This window comes from Nomascus leucogenys, chromosome 4 (genome assembly GCF_006542625.1).
Source record: "Nomascus leucogenys isolate Asia chromosome 4, Asia_NLE_v1, whole genome shotgun sequence".
Taxonomy (NCBI): domain Eukaryota; kingdom Metazoa; phylum Chordata; class Mammalia; order Primates; family Hylobatidae; genus Nomascus; species Nomascus leucogenys.
In genome coordinates this window covers 115,648,030-115,664,889 of record NC_044384.1, presented here as the reverse complement: position 1 = coordinate 115,664,889, position 16,860 = coordinate 115,648,030, and the positions used below count along the sequence as shown (strand labels likewise).

The 16,860-nt window shown below is 38.2% G+C and overlaps 1 protein-coding gene across 19 annotated transcripts in view; it reads left to right on the top strand.

Moving 5' to 3' along the window:
* Nucleotides 1-16,554, top strand: part of ARPP21 (cAMP regulated phosphoprotein 21) — a 157,433-nt gene extending 140,879 nt beyond the window's left edge. For all 19 annotated transcript variants that reach the window (XM_030812157.1, XM_030812153.1, XM_030812168.1 and 16 more), the window contains 2 exons: nt 14,444-14,592; nt 15,763-16,554. In XM_030812157.1, the coding sequence (XP_030668017.1) occupies nt 14,444-14,592; nt 15,763-16,020 (407 nt within the window). In that variant the 3' untranslated portion in view covers nt 16,021-16,554. The remainder of the gene's footprint in view (nt 1-14,443; nt 14,593-15,762) is intronic.
* The last annotated feature ends 306 nt before the right edge of the window (nt 16,555-16,860 follow it).

Sequence of the window (16,860 nt, the reverse complement as noted above, 5' to 3'; positions counted from 1 at the left end):
TCCAAATGGAAAGGCAAGCATTAGGACCATGAGTCAAACACTCTACCCTAATATCTAATGACATATAAATTTGAGAGTTAACATTTACTTTAATTGCTGAAGCAGTCATGCTAAGCGCATCACCTGACATATTACCAGGTGTTAAAAAGGGTAATTTCTGAGGGGAAAAAGGTCTCTAAAACCAAGAGACAGTATTCCACTAAAAGCGTTGTTCATCTCTTTTAAAAAATCTTCAGTTAAATAGATTGCCTCAGTAGTTTGGGAAATGGTCCCTGACATGGAAACATATTTCTGTAATCTTCGAAGGGAAGGGGAGTGCTGGTTATTCTGTGTTTCCTCCCAACACATAGCCATTCTCTATCCATCTCTCCTGACCCCATAAGCTGCATCTGTCAGGTTCCTTTGCCCCTTGGTTTCCACCTGGGTTTTGCTAATGGAAGGCATCAGCTGCAAGAGATCAAAGGGCAGAGGGAGAGAGAGCAGGCAGAGGGAGAGCCAGTGAGCAGTCCTCACCGTTCCCTCTTCACCTTGGGATGCAGCTGGTTCCGGCAGGCAGCCCCTCCTCTCAGCTCTTGCTAACTGCTCCTAACACTGGTTTCTCCCCTAAGACCTACAGACAAAGGGAGAAAACAGTTCTCTACTGTTATTACGCTCTGGTGTCTTCCTCACTTGTTGATCCCTCAACTTACCTAGTCCCTTTGTTAAAACCTCTTCAATTGAATCATTTCAATGGAATTCCATTGCTTGACAGGACTCTGAGGAGATGGGGGAAAAGTCACTAAAATACCTGTGTCCTAATTCTGGCACTTCTAAACTGTATGGTCTTAAAAGACCAATACAATTCCTCGAGCTTCACTTTTATCTTCTATAAAGTGAGAATAATAATGATACCCACTTCACAAAGCGCTGAGCCCTGTGAGTACAATAAGGTGCACCAGGAAGTGTTACTATTAGTTTGAATAAAGAAAGGAGACGGCTTGCTTTCCTGTTTGAGTTAGTGTAAGTGTAATCCACTATATGGCCTCCTTGAAATTTTGCCTACTGTTAATTAACTACTAATATGCATTTCTAAACTTTGGGATAGAATGGTAGAAATGAGCTGATAGCTTTAAAAGAGATGGTTTGATTCCATTTTTTGCAACTCATACATTTCTTGAACCTCCAAAACTTATATTTTCCTTCTCCCTAATGGCTTACTCTGTGTTATCTTAGAAAAGTTTGTTGGTAGCTACTGGGGACAAATTAGGTAAGTCCAATTCACATATAAAAGATGTATTCTCCGGGTTCCTAGTAATGACACAATAGCAGCAGAACTGGCACAATTGGGGGAAGAAAATGACTTTTTCTCTCAATTATGAAGTGCTTGTGGACTATTACCAACAAAACAGAACACAATTCCTCAGTGTGAGCATTCAGGAAGCAAAAATATTTCTTGCAATCTAGTCTGCCACATTTGGAGGAAGCACCATGGTGTGTATGTTAGGGAAGTTAGTTACCAAAAACTGGGATTTTGTCCCTGATTTATAAGAAAGTCTGTGTGTGATCCTGAACAAGAAGCTGTCTTACTCCTCTAAACCTCAGCTGCAGCACCCAGAGTTTCTTGTGCCAGGATATCACGACATCCATTGTACATACTCAAGATAAATGAATGTAGGCTTAGTGAAGGTCAAAAAAAAAGTGGGGGGCAGGTGGTGGTTAGAAAAGCAAGAAATACCACCTCAAGGAGGAGTAGGTGAGATCCAGTCTCTTGTTTGCTTTTCTTTTAGGTAAAATGTTAAGGCATATTCATAAAGGAGCAAACTCACATTTACATGCTAAAAAACATCAGACTACAAGAATCTCATCTTGTTTTCCAAATGCCTCGCCAAGTTTGAGAATGCCAAACATAATCTGTTTCAGATGCCTTTTTCCCTCCCTTTTCTCACTCCTCTTTTTAGTCCTTTTCCATATTCCCTCCTCCCTTCCCTTTCTGGACCTGTCATTGCCCCATCCCAACATCAAGAAGTAGAATTTAAAAACTGTGCTGTTAGAAGGAACCTCTTCCACATCCCATTGCCCAGAGGCAAAGGGGATAAGAGAAAGTAGTTACTGTCTGTCCAGATTTTTTTACACTATTGTGATAATGATAAATCATTCCCCCTCTGCACTGGCAAGGCTTTGGACTCTGTGTTCTGTATACATTGCTTCTTCATTCATTTTCTTCAAGTTTTTATTTGCTAGCTTATTTTCTACTTATGTGCCATTGCAAGATACTTGTGGAGTGGCTGGAATAGGACAGTTTCTTTATCAGCATCATCAATGAATGTTCTTGAGGCACTGCATGTGAAATACAGGGCTAAGCAAACATGTATAAGATATACTTCTTTTCCCAGAGGATTGCAATCTACCTAAGAAGCAGGAGCTAAATAAGTAATAAAATGCGATTCAAGGTCATAAAAGTGGGGAGTGCAAAGAATGAGGAATGGGCAGTTGCATATATTGGTTATTGCCAGAGGCTCAACCACTCGTGTATGTCCTACAAGAGAGATATTAGCCTATCCTGACACCTTTTGATGAAAATATTGTGCCCATTTTACAGATAAGAGCAATGAACTAAGAGAGTAGAGATGGCCTTCCCCCACAGTGTAATTTGCCAGATTCCACTACTTACTCTGTGAGGGGGAAAAAAAATGAGTGGGCTAAGCAATAGGAATTCAAGGCAATGTGTTTGAGAGCCAAGGCCCAGCAGAGATTCTCAAAGTGTGGTACCCAGACAAGCAGCATCAGCATCACCTGGGAACCTGTCAGAAATGCATATGTTTGAGCCCCAACCCAAGCCTGCTCAATCAGAATCTAAGAGTCTGGGCATTAAGGCTTAGCAATTCATATTTTAATGGGGCCCCAGAGGTTATTTGGAGGCAGGCTGAAGTTGAGAACCATTGACCCAGGAACAATGTATTTCAGCTGGATGGGGAAGCAGGCAATCAGAGACAGAGGCGAGATGGTGAGGCTGGGTTGAGTGGCAAGCAGTGAGAATCCAAAGCTCTGAGATGGCAGCCTGCAGACCTGGCTGGGTGTGAATGGGCCTGCTATAGCACCCCTCAGTGAGTAGCTTGGTGTCCTGCTGAGGATAAAATGTGAGGACTGTTCCCGGCTTTCTTAGACCACGTGGTCCTGCTATCTCATTACTCTGGAGACAGGGATCCCTCTGCCTGAGAATTTAGATAGCTGGTTGTCCCTTGTGAGGGAGCTCCTCTGCAGCCTCAAGGGAACTTCGAGAAAAGAGGTTTATGACCACTTAAAAATACTCATGGCTTCATTTGGGTGCTTATAAAGCACTTTTAATCATGATGAAGTGCAAGTATTGCCTTTGAATGCCTTGAGTTGAAGGGAAAAGTTAATGAGTGAATGATTTGAATCATTTCTCTTCTTACCCTGGAGCAAGCCATTAAAAGAATGAAACTTCTAGTCAAGATGGAAACAGCCTGCCCCAGAGGGATGATTGAAAGAGTCTTCAGGACAGGCATTTGTCCTTTAGTTTTATTTTCAGTTTAATTATTATAAATCTGATATAAGTGTTGACCATAGCCTCCAGTTCCAGCCAGCCAAAAAGATAAGCACATTTGTGTTTGTGTGGACAAGTCTGCAGACTTCTTATTGTTGTCTCAAGCCAGATAAAACAACCCTTTTAAATAACAGTTCCTCATAAGGTGAGATTAAAGATATTTCTTCTTGCTGTTACCAAGGAAAATCATGATCTAGTTGATTATGTACATGAACAGAAAGTATCTCTTGGCTATTGCTTGGGGTTGTGACATCATAGGGTGCCCACTATCTTTACTTTGGGTAAATTATTGCTGTAATGTTGATGAAATTACAAAATAATGGAGAATCAGAGGTCATGTTCCCCAACTCTAACTATAATGAAAACTTTAAAAATGTTTAGTCCCAAATTCTCTTTGGAAAACATTGGTTACAGGTAAAATACATAAATTTATATCAAACTTAGTTGTGTTGTTGTTTTCAATGAGCTATACATTAGATAACCTAGAACTAATCAATTGCTGTTGGGCTGTAATGAAATGTAAACAAGTGGACCTTGTATTTTTTATGGCATTCTGAAATTTAAAACTGACTGATTGTAGCTAACTGAACCTTAAGGAAAAATCAGAGGAAACTTGATCCTGAAAACATTAGCACTTAAAATTTTGTACGTACATATGCTCAAATAATATGTATCCATGGTATGGCAGAAAATATCTTACTGAAGCCTGTTTCAGTTTCTTCATGGAAATTTCAGTTGATTGTCCATTTTAGTAAATAATATGGAGCATGTTATTCTTATCAACTGATCCTGTCAATTAATTTGCAGTGGAGAGTTTGTGGGACCGTGGACTTCTCCTTGATCTTTAACCAAGTCTTCCCTGTGTTATTGCAGTTCCTCATGGATCAAAAAACACTAATCATGTTCATCAAATAAATAAGCACATATTTCCTTCAGGTTCTTCTCAGAAGTTATCTTGGGTAGCTTCTGTTGTCTTCCCAGAATTATATTTTAGCATTTGGTTGTAACTCCTAATAAGCTCTCTGAGCTGTCTTGTGTCCTCAAGAGGAAAAACCCCAGGACACTTTGCTGCTGGATCAAATAAGGTATATAGTAGTATTAGGTGACATGGAGAGCTACTAGATGATTCAGAGAGAAAGTTCAACTCTCTGTCACCCAAATCCCAGCCTTCTTGGTTGTATGCAACCCTTGATGTTGAATGTGCTATGAATTATGACAGGTTCATAGATTTTCTTATTCTTTCCCAGGTTTTTCATTATTTTAATCTCTTCTTTTAAAATATACTAATTCTTACATTTATCCCATGTTAAAAGAGCAAGAAAAACAAAACTATAAAATCCCATCAACCCTATGCCTCCCTCTGGCTCTCTGCTCCTTTCTCTGCCCAGCATGGTGCTTCACTGCCAGGCTTCTCAAGCTTCTCAAAGGAATTCTTTTTCTTCCTGTCTGGCTGATGTACCCATCACTAGCCTTGCTTTTATTGCAGTCACCAGTTTGTTTGTTTTTTTAACCTAGGGTCTGCTTTCTTTTCTTCCTTGGCAGTTCTGCAACTGTGGTCATTGTCACATTTTTCTTTCTTGAAATACTCCCCTACCTCTTCTTACTTGATACCATTCTCTTCTGGTTCTTCTCATTTTCCTACTACTCCTCATTCCCCTATCCAGGTTTTATTTTCTCAGCCCAGTATTTGAATATGATTGTGACTTACAACTCCATTTTGATAGTCTTCTCAGTTGGTACCCACTCATAAATATATTGTCTTTAGAGCAACTATGTCCTGATAACTTCCAAATTTATGCCTTTAAAACAGGCTGTTTGTCTGAGCTCCAAACCCCAGACTTTTTGTTCATGTGTTTACTGATCATCTCTATATACTTGTTCTTTCCGTATTTATAGCTAAGGCACTGCATTCCACTTCCTTACCCAAACTAGAACGTGGAATTTATTCTTGTGTTTTTTTTTTTAATTTCTTTCACCCCCCTCCTTGCTGCTCATAGATGCCAGTTTCTGACAGTTCACATCCTACATCTATCTCTCTCTCTCTGATATGTCTCTTTTCTCCGTTCCTGCCACCCTTTTCTTAACTTCATGTCTTCATCATCTCTGCCCTAGATTATTGCTTTTGCTTTCCAGTAGACATTCTACTTCCAGTTATACAACCCCACATTGTCTCATGGAGAAGTTTTATGAAATGGCTGTTGATCATTTCATTGCTCTGCTTCTAAACCTTACATGGCACCTTAAGTCTTTCAGCATTAAATTCCAGTTTTATAGCATGCTTTTCCAGACTCTAGGATTTGAGCCTAGCTCCATTTCTATCCTCTACTTCCTCTGCCTGTTTCTAACCTATTGCTACGCCTGTATATTTACAATTCTCAAGCGCATTCTTTTTTTGTATCTTTGCCCTTTGCACATGCTGATCCTTATGTTTATGCCTCTTTTATTCTGATTATTTCCACATTGCCCTATCCCATTAGCAAATATCTGCTCATCTAATGCTAGGCTCAATATGACCTCCTGGAAGCTTTCTATTGCATGCTTCTCATATCCCTACACACAATAGAAGTAAGTACTCTTTCTTCAGTGATTCTAGAGTTGGAGACAGGTGCCTATCCAAGTGTACTGCAAGATTCTGTTTATGGCCTGTCTCCACCATTTGTGTAAGCTCTGTAAATGGCTTTTATGGTCATTTTTACACCAAATGGCAAGAAGAAATAGTCAATAACATTGTGGAAAAAAGAATCAAAGGGACAAAAATGTACGTGAACTGAAAATATGATTGCTTGACTTTGAATATTAGGTCATTAGCATGCCAGAGCTATCTCACGCTGGCTCACAAGAGCCAACTGTTTAAAAACCAGGAATTTTGCCAGCTAGTTGTTAAGCCCTTTGAGGCTTGAAAGTAGGCATGGTGGGAATATTTACACTAGGGAAATCAGCAAGCACCACAAATCAGGGCTTTTGTTTTTCAGAGAGACAGTTTTCCAGCAGACTACTGATATTCACGATTACAGTGCAGTCAGTTAATTCATGCTCATGTCTATCAACCATGTGATACCACCAGAAATCATAGATTGATGTTTCTGACAGTTCATATCCTAAATAACTCTCTGTGCCTCTTCTTTCCATTCCTGTACCACTTTGCCTTAGCTCCTGTCTTCATTGTCTTTGCCCTAGAAAACTACTGTTGCCTCCCAGTAGATGCTACCACTAGAACAATATTATTGTTAAAACTACCGCTAGAACAATCTTTGAGCAAGAGTCCTGCCAGTCTGGAATCGAAGAAGATAGTTATCGTTGAATCCTTGGGAATAATAATATATAATGCTTTATTATATAAAGAGGGCACTTTTAATTTATCATCAGTTGCTTATGAAATAATTTCTTTCTTTTTTACAGTTGCAGTGACAGGTGGATTTCTACAGATTGAATCTGTGGCCATAGTACTTATTTCAAGATAATTGGCCAAGGCTAGGTTACATCCTGTAGCCATGCAACAGTGACAGTAATTTGATCACAATGATGTTGACCCCATGACTTTTGACTTCATAATTATCTTGCTGTAGTCAGCTGGCGAACAGCACTTCATCAATGAAAATATCCACCAGGAGGAATATTATCGTGGGGACAGTTATTAGAGCCATCTCTATTTTGACTTTGCCCCAAGCTTGGTCTGGGGAAAAAGCTTCTTAATGTTGCCTTAGCAGTAGTTTGCTGCCTCCCAGCCTGGTTTTAAGCATATCCATAATTAACACGATGGGTAGAGGTGCAAGAATGCCATATTTTCTTCTAAGCCACGCAACCTCATTAAGAAAGTAAAACGTTTGTGAGTCTTTCATGCAGTCTTTCTCCCTCTGGGTTGTTGAAGCTCTCTGGATGTCAGCACAGCACTATGGGCCAGGAAAGTTCAGAGAATTACTTCAATAATATGACAGCCTCTTCCATTTAAAATGGAATTCAATGCTGGCTTCCCTTGGAGGCATTCATTGAAATTCCATGCATGATCCATTCCTCTAGTCATTTAACAATGTGTCTCATGTTTGCCCTGATTTAAAAAAAGAAAGAAAGAAGAAAACCAGCTTTGTATATGTGATAACATGGATCAGGATAGTATAATTGCAGTGAAGAGGCCCCCGAGCCTGCAGTAATAGGATGGTTCATCTGATGTGTACTGCCATTAGAAAATGACCCATGCATGAATGTTCTCAGGGGACAGTAAAGAGGCTTTTAAGAATTACATTCTGTGTAGTATGAAAGCTAATGAGCAAAAGAGGAAGTAAGAAGAAAAACTACTGCTTCAGGAAGCATGATTCCACTTAGGGCCTGTCACAGCTCCCCTCAAATTCATTTGGATAGACAGGCCATTACTACGGTGACTACTACATTACCCCCGTGCCCATGCACACTCCCTGCAGGTCATCCTGTACCAAGTTCCTAAGGAATTAAAACCAGTGAGTAATAAATGATGAGGAAAAGAAAGAGGATGGATACAGCAACTGCCAATAAATAAGGTAAAAAAAGACATTTACATCAAAGATGAAAGAAGTCATAATGAACTTCAACAGCAAAAAAGAAAGTTAAAGGGAAAAAAGCAATTTCTTGTACATCCTCTTTGCATGTTATGCTATTTTACTTCATATATAAGAACAGAACAGTACCTAATTATGATTTCAAGAGCATATATTTTAACCGTATCTTAATTTGTAAACATGTTTAAAAATAATGTTTAGTCAGTCCAGTTTAGTCTATACTGCTTTCTTGTTTTAAAGGTTTTACTTGGCCGGGCGCGGTGGTTCACACCTGTAATCCCAGCACTTTGGGAGGCCAAGGCAGGCAGATCACATGGTCAAGAGATCGAGACCATCCTGGCCAACATGGTGAAACTCCGTCTCTACTAAAAAATACAAAAATTAGCTGGGTGTGGTGGTGCGTGCCTGTTTTCCCAGCTACTTGGGAGGCTGAGGCAGGAGCAGGAGAATCATTTGAACCCAGGAAGCAGAGGTTGCAGTGAATTGAGATCACACCACTGCACTCCAGCCTGACGACAGAGTGAGACTTCATCTCAAAAAAGAAAAAAAACAAAAAAAAGTTCTACTTAGGGTTTTAGATTACATAAATTGGGAGGTTGGCATATAGGCAAAAGAAAGAGTCACACTTTGTTTGTCAAAGTTAACAAACTTTTGTTTACATTGTCATTCCTTGGATTTATCTCCTGGGAGTTGAATTAGAGTAAGACAGAGTCTATAAAGGCCAGTAAAATCGATGCCTTCCTTGTGCCCAAAGACCCCTGATTCTGATAGGCTTCATTGTGAGTGAAACTGTGGAGGCTTTCTTCTGCTTTACATGGGGGAGAAGTTGGAGGCAGGAACATCCATGACCCCAAAATTCACCTCTCTGAGGCATAAGGCAGTGACTCCTCTTTCACGAAACCATAGCGATACTAAAATATCAAGCTGTGTGTCTGTTTTCTCCACCTAAGGCTACCGTGAACACCACAGTGCTATCAATAGATGAAGCTAGAAAATATTTCTGTCTTAAAGGTGATGTGCTCCAGTAATGAAGTGAGACAGGAAAAAAATCCATAGTGTTCACAGAATTAGAAAGCAGACTGACAGTAGTCTATGAATTCCAAAAGTAGAAGTGGCCTGAGGGGTCTTTATTTCTCCAGGCCTTCATCTGATGTCCCAGGTTGTTTGGCAGAGTCCCTGTGTATCTTCTTTTTTTATAACCTAATTTTATCTTTCAAATAATATAAATGCTATTCTTGTTTCTAAAGGGCAACTTACTTTCCCAGAGGTAGCCAGTAGCCTGGAGCAGTCAAATCATTGAATTGATCTTATATTTAATGCAGAATTAAGCTATTTGCATATTTCAAGATTTTAAGATTATTTTCGAGAAAACAAACCAGAATAAATATAGTCTCTTCAAAGATTGTGAGGAAAGCCGTTATTTGAAATGGTCCTAGTAATTAAAAACTATAGTATCACTGATTAGAAATGAAGTAAATGAAGGGACGAGAGTCTGTTTGAATAGCCTCACCCATACCTCACCCCTCAACTGTCTTCCTGGTGTTTCGCTCTCTAAGTAACAAGCCTTCAAACTGTTATTGAGTCACATGAGTTGATTCTGATAGGCAGTAATGTTTTACATTTAATTTCTCTTGTTTTTCTTTATTTGATATTAATAAAGTCTTGTTCAACAAACTGTGGAGCATAATTCTTATCTTTTTCACTTGTTTTAAATATCGAGAAAACAATTAATGTAATAAGCAGTCATTGAATACTTGCCACATAAAAGGGATGATGTGAGGGCTATGAGAACTAGAAGAATGTATAAGTAAATGGTACTACGATTTAGCACAGAAAAGCAAGGATGCCAAAGTCAGAAAACCACAACTTAAATTTTAGCTACAATTCCTCATAATAGCTGTGTGACCTTGACAAGTTACTATATCCTCCTAAGTCACAGTTTTCTCTTCTGCAGATGGAGTTTAGTAATATTGACTGCCTCCTAAGATTGTCATAACAAGAGCTTAATTCGCTGTTTGGCTTAGAGTACGTGATCAACAAATATAGCTAGTTTATAATGGAAAATCCTCAAAGAAGATGAAGTACAGAAGAATTGACAGGGAGCCAAGAAAACAGAACCAGGCAGATACTGTAAAGTGGCAAAATGCACAAACTGTAAAACTGCAGCTAAAGACAGGGCTTTTCTGGATAAGCAATTTTCTTCTTCATATTCTTCACCAGCTATACTATTAAGCTAAGCTACTGTAATTCTACCTCACACCATGTACAAAGAGCAGAGTTTGATTCAGAATCAAGGCTCTTGCTGGTTCCTTTGAAATTTGGAGAAATATTTGTATCTTGTCTTCAAGAGAAGTAATTTTTATATGAAGCAGCTTGCTAACTCTAATCATTTGAAAAGACATTCTACCATATTAAGATTACTTCCCTTAATAGACACATGTATATCACACTGCTTGGGTGGACTGGGAGAGGCTATGAGAATTGGCCAGCTTCTGAAGAAATGTGCTTGGTATAGAAATTTGCTGTCTTCACTATACTCCCTTCCCTGTTTCAACCTCCATAATTAACAGCAGGTGTAATAGAAATGCAGAAATAGAGATTACTATTTTGTCTGTCATTTCATTCATTTCCAAAATATTGAAACTGTAAAAAACTACTCAAATAAGAGTTAAAATAATATCAGTCACAACCATGCCAATCTACAATCCCTAATCAGTTTACATTCTAATTGTTCATAATTGTGCTACATGAAGATAAATGTTTTCTTGACTGAATATTAACCAAATGCCCTCAAACTACAAATAGTATGCAACTGTTGTATTTCAGTAGAAAACCTATTCCATTTTCAGATTGATACAACACAGACATTTTAAATCTTACAAATTCCTCGATCTTTGCCAAGTGCGTTCTTTTATTTGCTAGGAGGCATTTGTCCATTCCTAACCTTTTTACCTCCAGAAAATAAATGACACGTGTGACTTGAAAATTGAATCGATCTTGACTGAAAAAGAAATAATATAAATAGCTAATGTCTTTATCATCTCTGTAGCAAGCCTACGGGGCAGATACTGTTGCTGCTTCAGTTTCGTAAGATGCATTATATCTTGCTAATCCTCAATAAACATGAAAAAGTGATCATTTCACAGCTAAGAATTGACAAACTGGAACACATTTCTCATTTGAATAGACAAGATAAGCAGTTCCCACCAGTGCTTCCATCTCTGCCTTTGGGTGTGTTGTGTCCCAGGCAGACACTGTCGGTTCATTTGTAGGTCACTGCTATTTTATTTCTATTTGTCTATTTCTGGACCAGAACTCAGATTCACATCCAGACAGCTGCCTGTCTTAAAGACCATTCTGCTCTCTACCTTCTGTGACATAATTTAAAGAAATGAGTAACCCCAATTAAACCATTGCAGGTGTAAATTTCTTGCCTGGAGAGAGAATTGAGAAATGAATGGGATTCATGAACATAAATTGGGCTCTCCTTGCACTAAAGTTTTCATTTTGAAATGGTAGAGTATTCACTCCTCACATAAATCTGTATTTGCCTTAAGTGTGTTTACCATGGGAACCCCAGTGTAAAGCTCATAGCCCACTGCTATGCATAACTGAATATTAAAGTTCACAAATCATCAGGCAGAGGAGGCCTGGAGAAGGAGATGCTGTGGCAGGGCAGCTGCATCTGGGCTGGCAGCAAAGATGAATCCTGCTCTCACAGGCTCTGCAGCTTTACTAGGATGGGGCCACCCAACCTGCCCACTCTTTTTCTCTTCTTAAATATTATTTAATATTAAGGATTGCTTCCTCTTCCAACCAAGATATTCTGCTTTCTGAATGTCTTAACAGCTCTATTATTTTCCCTTCACCCAATTTTGGTTTAGAAGATGGTGTGTTAAGTGAATCTCTTATAGGCCACCTAATTTATTTTCAAACAAATGCCTCTGTGAAAGGATGGAAGGATTCAATAAGGAAATACATAATCTTCAGATGCGAAGCAAATCGCTTCTCTTTCCCCCACTTCCCTCTTCTCCTTCTCTCCTTTCCCCTCCATTTTTTTTGTTGTTGTTTGTTTACATTGTAACTGTATGTATTCTGTGAAGATCCCTTGAGGCCAATTGGCCTTTCAGTGTATAAACAAATATAATCCAAAGTATGAAATGGCACTCCTCTCATTTTCAATTTGTGCTTTCAATCTTCAGCCAGAAGTAAGGCCTTATTATATTCACAATTATATGGACTTGAGAATGAGTGTACATTGCCTGCTCTTTGCTATAGGACTAAATCAGAAGGAAGTCTGTTGGTTATAAGTTTTCTATGATCATCCCAAGTTGTTTTCTTATGTATATAATAATTCATGCTACAAAGAGCTTGATGTGGTTTGGAATAATGTCATAATAAAATGGTAAAATAGCCATGGAATTTTCCAGGGCAATTGGATGTATGAATAACAATGGGAGACCTAGACAATGAAAAACAATCGAAAACAATTTTCTGCAATTAATGTGAAAATAATTTTCTGTCAAGTCTCTCTGCAAATGAGAACAGAGAAGTAGAAGTAGTGAAAATGGTAATATGGGATTAATCGCATTTCTTGTTCCCAGGTCTGATGGTTTTTTCTTATTGTATAAACTTCAAACACTGTAGGTATGCAGAACTCTGAGCATATCTTGTTAGTCTTAAATAGACTTGCCAAGCATATTAAAGGAAAGTTCTGACTCTCTACTGTGGACAGAATGTAGCTCAAGGAAATGTGGTTATTACTCTTAATTATATTCTTAATATGTGATGTCTTTACAATAATTTAAAATAATTCAGTAAATTGAAACCACTCTGAAGATGATTTAGGGTGAGTAATAAGAATATAAAACAATGGGACACATAAGGAAGGTCAAAGGGTAGCTTTTTAGATTACACACTCGTTCCACTTGCCAATTGTAGGCATAGGGCAGACCTCCCAAATTGGCCTTTTCCCAAGCTTGCTCTCCAATTCTCCAAACTGAGGACACCTTGCTTCTATCTCATTTGATGAACTGAGCCAATCTCCTAATTCAGTGACTATTTGCAAGCCAAATTTTCATAATATTTCTGAAATGAATGAAGATACATTTTGTGTATCCAAGGATAGTTAAGTATTGTCTTCTATAAAGACTATAATATAATGTGGTCCTTCTTTAATATAAAGACTGTCAGAGGCATTCAATATATAGATTATTTATTAACGATGCATATTGATTAGCTAGTTTTTAACTTTTGGTTTCAATTTTTTAAATCCAATTGTGAAAGTTAGTTCATATTTGTGTTAAGAAAATCTAAGATTTTAAAGATTCTTTTCTCTCAGAGAATTGTAATAAGATAGCAGTTCCACTTACTCTCAGGTGCTCTACATGGTTAATAATATGAGCTCTGGAAGGAGCTTATTATACAGCATAAAATGAATGTCTTTCATTTCTTTACCACTGTGTCGTTTTCACCTAAATCATAACTTTCTTCCCAACATCTACAAGAACAATCCACAGGCTTCCTTTATAAGGATGCATTTTAAACCACTCATTGAAGTGAGGATTTAAATAACTAGAATAAATCAATTCTGGCCTACTTAAAAATTAAAAAAAGACAAATGAAGGCTAACAAACTGACCCACCCAGAAAGACATGAACAGATAATTTTTGAATATTGTATTCTGTATTATCTATTATATGTATTAATACTTGGTCACATATTGGAGTATTTTACCGAAAAATTCTCTCAGAAGCTAGTGGCGAAACAGAAGAAAAGCATCACATGCGTCCCACTTGCTTTGCCTTTTTGTCTAAGGCAGTGGTTATTGTGAATTCCTCAGGGTAGCGAGTCATTTTGTTCACTAGAACATAAAAAAATAGAATTCATCCAAAGTTAATGGGCTGTTTGGCGGTCTCTATGTCTGAAATGAGATTGTCCAGGAAAAGAGGATAGTAAGGGAATGAGTCAATTTAATTTTAAAATAACTTGATAATCTGTGAATTCTCCAAATATCCTCAAAACCAAAGAAAAAGCCAAATATGAAAGGTGTTTTATAGTAGTCAATTGGTATCAATAGAGTCTTCTGTTTTTGTGCCATGAAGAATTTATCATTGTCACATGTATTCAGTAGACCATTCTGCATAACAATAGAAATGTCAGTGACTTTTTAAAGCCATAATCCTCTTCACTCTTAGAAGTAAAAAAAAAAAGAGAAAATGCATTCTTAGGGAATAAACATCTGATAACACATTCTGAATGTGGAGATTGAGATGTCTTAAGGCTGCCTTTTGAATCAATACTTTTACCCCAAGAAACATCACTGTGTTCTTTCTGCACAACCAGTTCAAAAGATCTCTTTTCTTCACAGGTTACCAGCCAGTCTTGTCTGGTCAACAGGGATTCCAAGGCCTAATAGGAGTGCAGCAGCCACCTCAGAGTCAGAACGTGATGAATAACCAACAAGGAACTCCGGTGCAAAGCGTGATGGTTTCCTACCCAACAATGTCTTCTTATCAGGTGCTCATAAGCAGCTTGGAAAATTGTGGGTTATAAAGTAGCATTTGCCAAAATGGAAGCTGTGTGTCTGTCCCTGGTTTTGGTGGCTGGCTGGGTAGTGGGTGCTTGGCCCATAACTGTTGATAATTTACTTTGAATCAAGATTATAATAGAAAAGTAGAAAATGCAAAATACATGCCTCTATCACTACTGTGGCTTTTGAATTCTCTGCTAAGTTTATTCCCATATGACTTCATATTCATGGAAGAAAATGCATTAGTCTACAGTTTTATTCATAAAGACCTTTGGAAATTTTATTGCACTTTGCTTATTGGTAGAAAGTCCTCATGACAAATTCCCATTCATTTTTGTACACACCCAAGTCAATTTCATTTTTCCATAACTTTAAGTTATAAGAGATTTTAATATGGCATCTCAGATTCATTTAAAGGGCATTTCTGGAGCCTAACAACTACATTCTCTGGACTAAGCCCAAGTTAATTATTTTAAAAGTGTTAGGTATCCTTTTGTGATGTATATTCTAAAATACCCCAGAAGTAAAAATAAAGAGTTAGTGAAATGGTATAATAATTAAATTTAACTGTACCAGGTGCTTCTGACCCTAAAGGACCTATCCAAGGGCCCCTACCCTATTATTCTGATTCACATTGTATCAACTTCTACCTCTAGCTCCACAATAAGTGTTCTCTAAAGTTGCAGGTTGAGAGTATAGTAGGTGCCCAGGACAAAAGCCCTTTTTACTATGGAGGACTCCAGGCCACTTTGCATAAAATCAGAAAGGGAACATGGCTTTTCAAACTGAGAGAAACCCAGAGTGGAAGATCTAGACTATAGTTTCTAGAGGTCATTGAGAGAGAAGGGAAGGAAACTCAGAACTAACACCTTCTGAGCATCTACTGCATTCCAGGCAGTGTGCCAGGCACTTTACACCATCCCTTCAATCCTTTCAATGGCACTTTGAAGCATGTATGTCATTATCGCAATGGACTAGGGAATTAGAGAAGTTAAGTGATTTTCCTAATGTGAAACAGCTGATAAATGGCAGAGCTGGAATTGATAACCTATTAGGTCTAACTCAAAAGCTTGAATATTTTTCACGACACCGTGTTGTTTATTGTACAGACCAAAATAGCCTCTTCATACAGGGTTCTTGCTTGTGTCTTTTTACAGGTGCCAATGACCCAGGGTTCTCAAGGACTGCCCCAGCAGTCATACCAACAGCCAATCATGCTACCTAACCAGGCAGGTCAAGGGTCACTCCCAGCCACTGGAATGCCTGTTTACTGTAATGTCACACCGCCCACCCCTCAGAACAACCTTAGGCTGATTGGCCCACACTGCCCCTCCAGCACTGTCCCAGTGATGTCGGCTAGCTGCAGAACAAACTGTGCAAGTATGAGCAATGCCGGTTGGCAGGTCAAATTCTGAGAGCTCTGGCTGTGGTACATTTCTTCAGATATTTCTCATGGCCTTTGATGGAAGAGGAACAAGGTGGGAAAACTGGCTGAGGACTTAACTATTCACTCAACACTCAAATGATTGCTGCTGGTATTCTGTAAAAAATAAAGACTAATATACACGTTAGCTGGTTAATGGTGCATATTTCTGTCATGTCTGCTAGGTATGCCTTTATAGCTTAGCTAGTGACATGAATTCATCAAGGTAAGATTTTCTCCTACCACTGAATACCACTGTGTAGATTATAATATCCCTAATTTGGATTAGTTTTGTACTTTGTGTTGAGTTTGTGATGCTAAAAGTATTTAAAAATTATATACTAAATCACATTGTACCAAAGCTGTAATGGAAAAGCAAAGAAGAATTGATGAATTGAAGGAATAATTTATATACATCATAGAGTTTTCTTTTTTAATGGATATATACTGTATTGTAGTGTTTAATCAAAATAAAACTATTTGACCTTATGGAGGAAGGTCATGTTTTTACCACCAGTTTGGTTCACTATGTCTTCCAATGTGTGTTTTCTTATGTGTCACTGTATTCCCTTCAAACACTATTTCATGAATACTGCATGGAAAAGGTATTTCAGGTATTTATAAGTAAACTGCCATCACGTGGGGATATGCTGTAGCGAAGACTTAGCCAACTGTAGTTTATTGTCATAATACTAAAGGGTCCTGAAAATAAGATGGCATCCATTTCATTCATTCACGGAGTTTGCAGTTTTAAAATATATACCTTCCTATTAATTATAGGACTATTAAAAGTATGTAGTTATACTTCACTAACTAGGAAAACCTGCAGGTC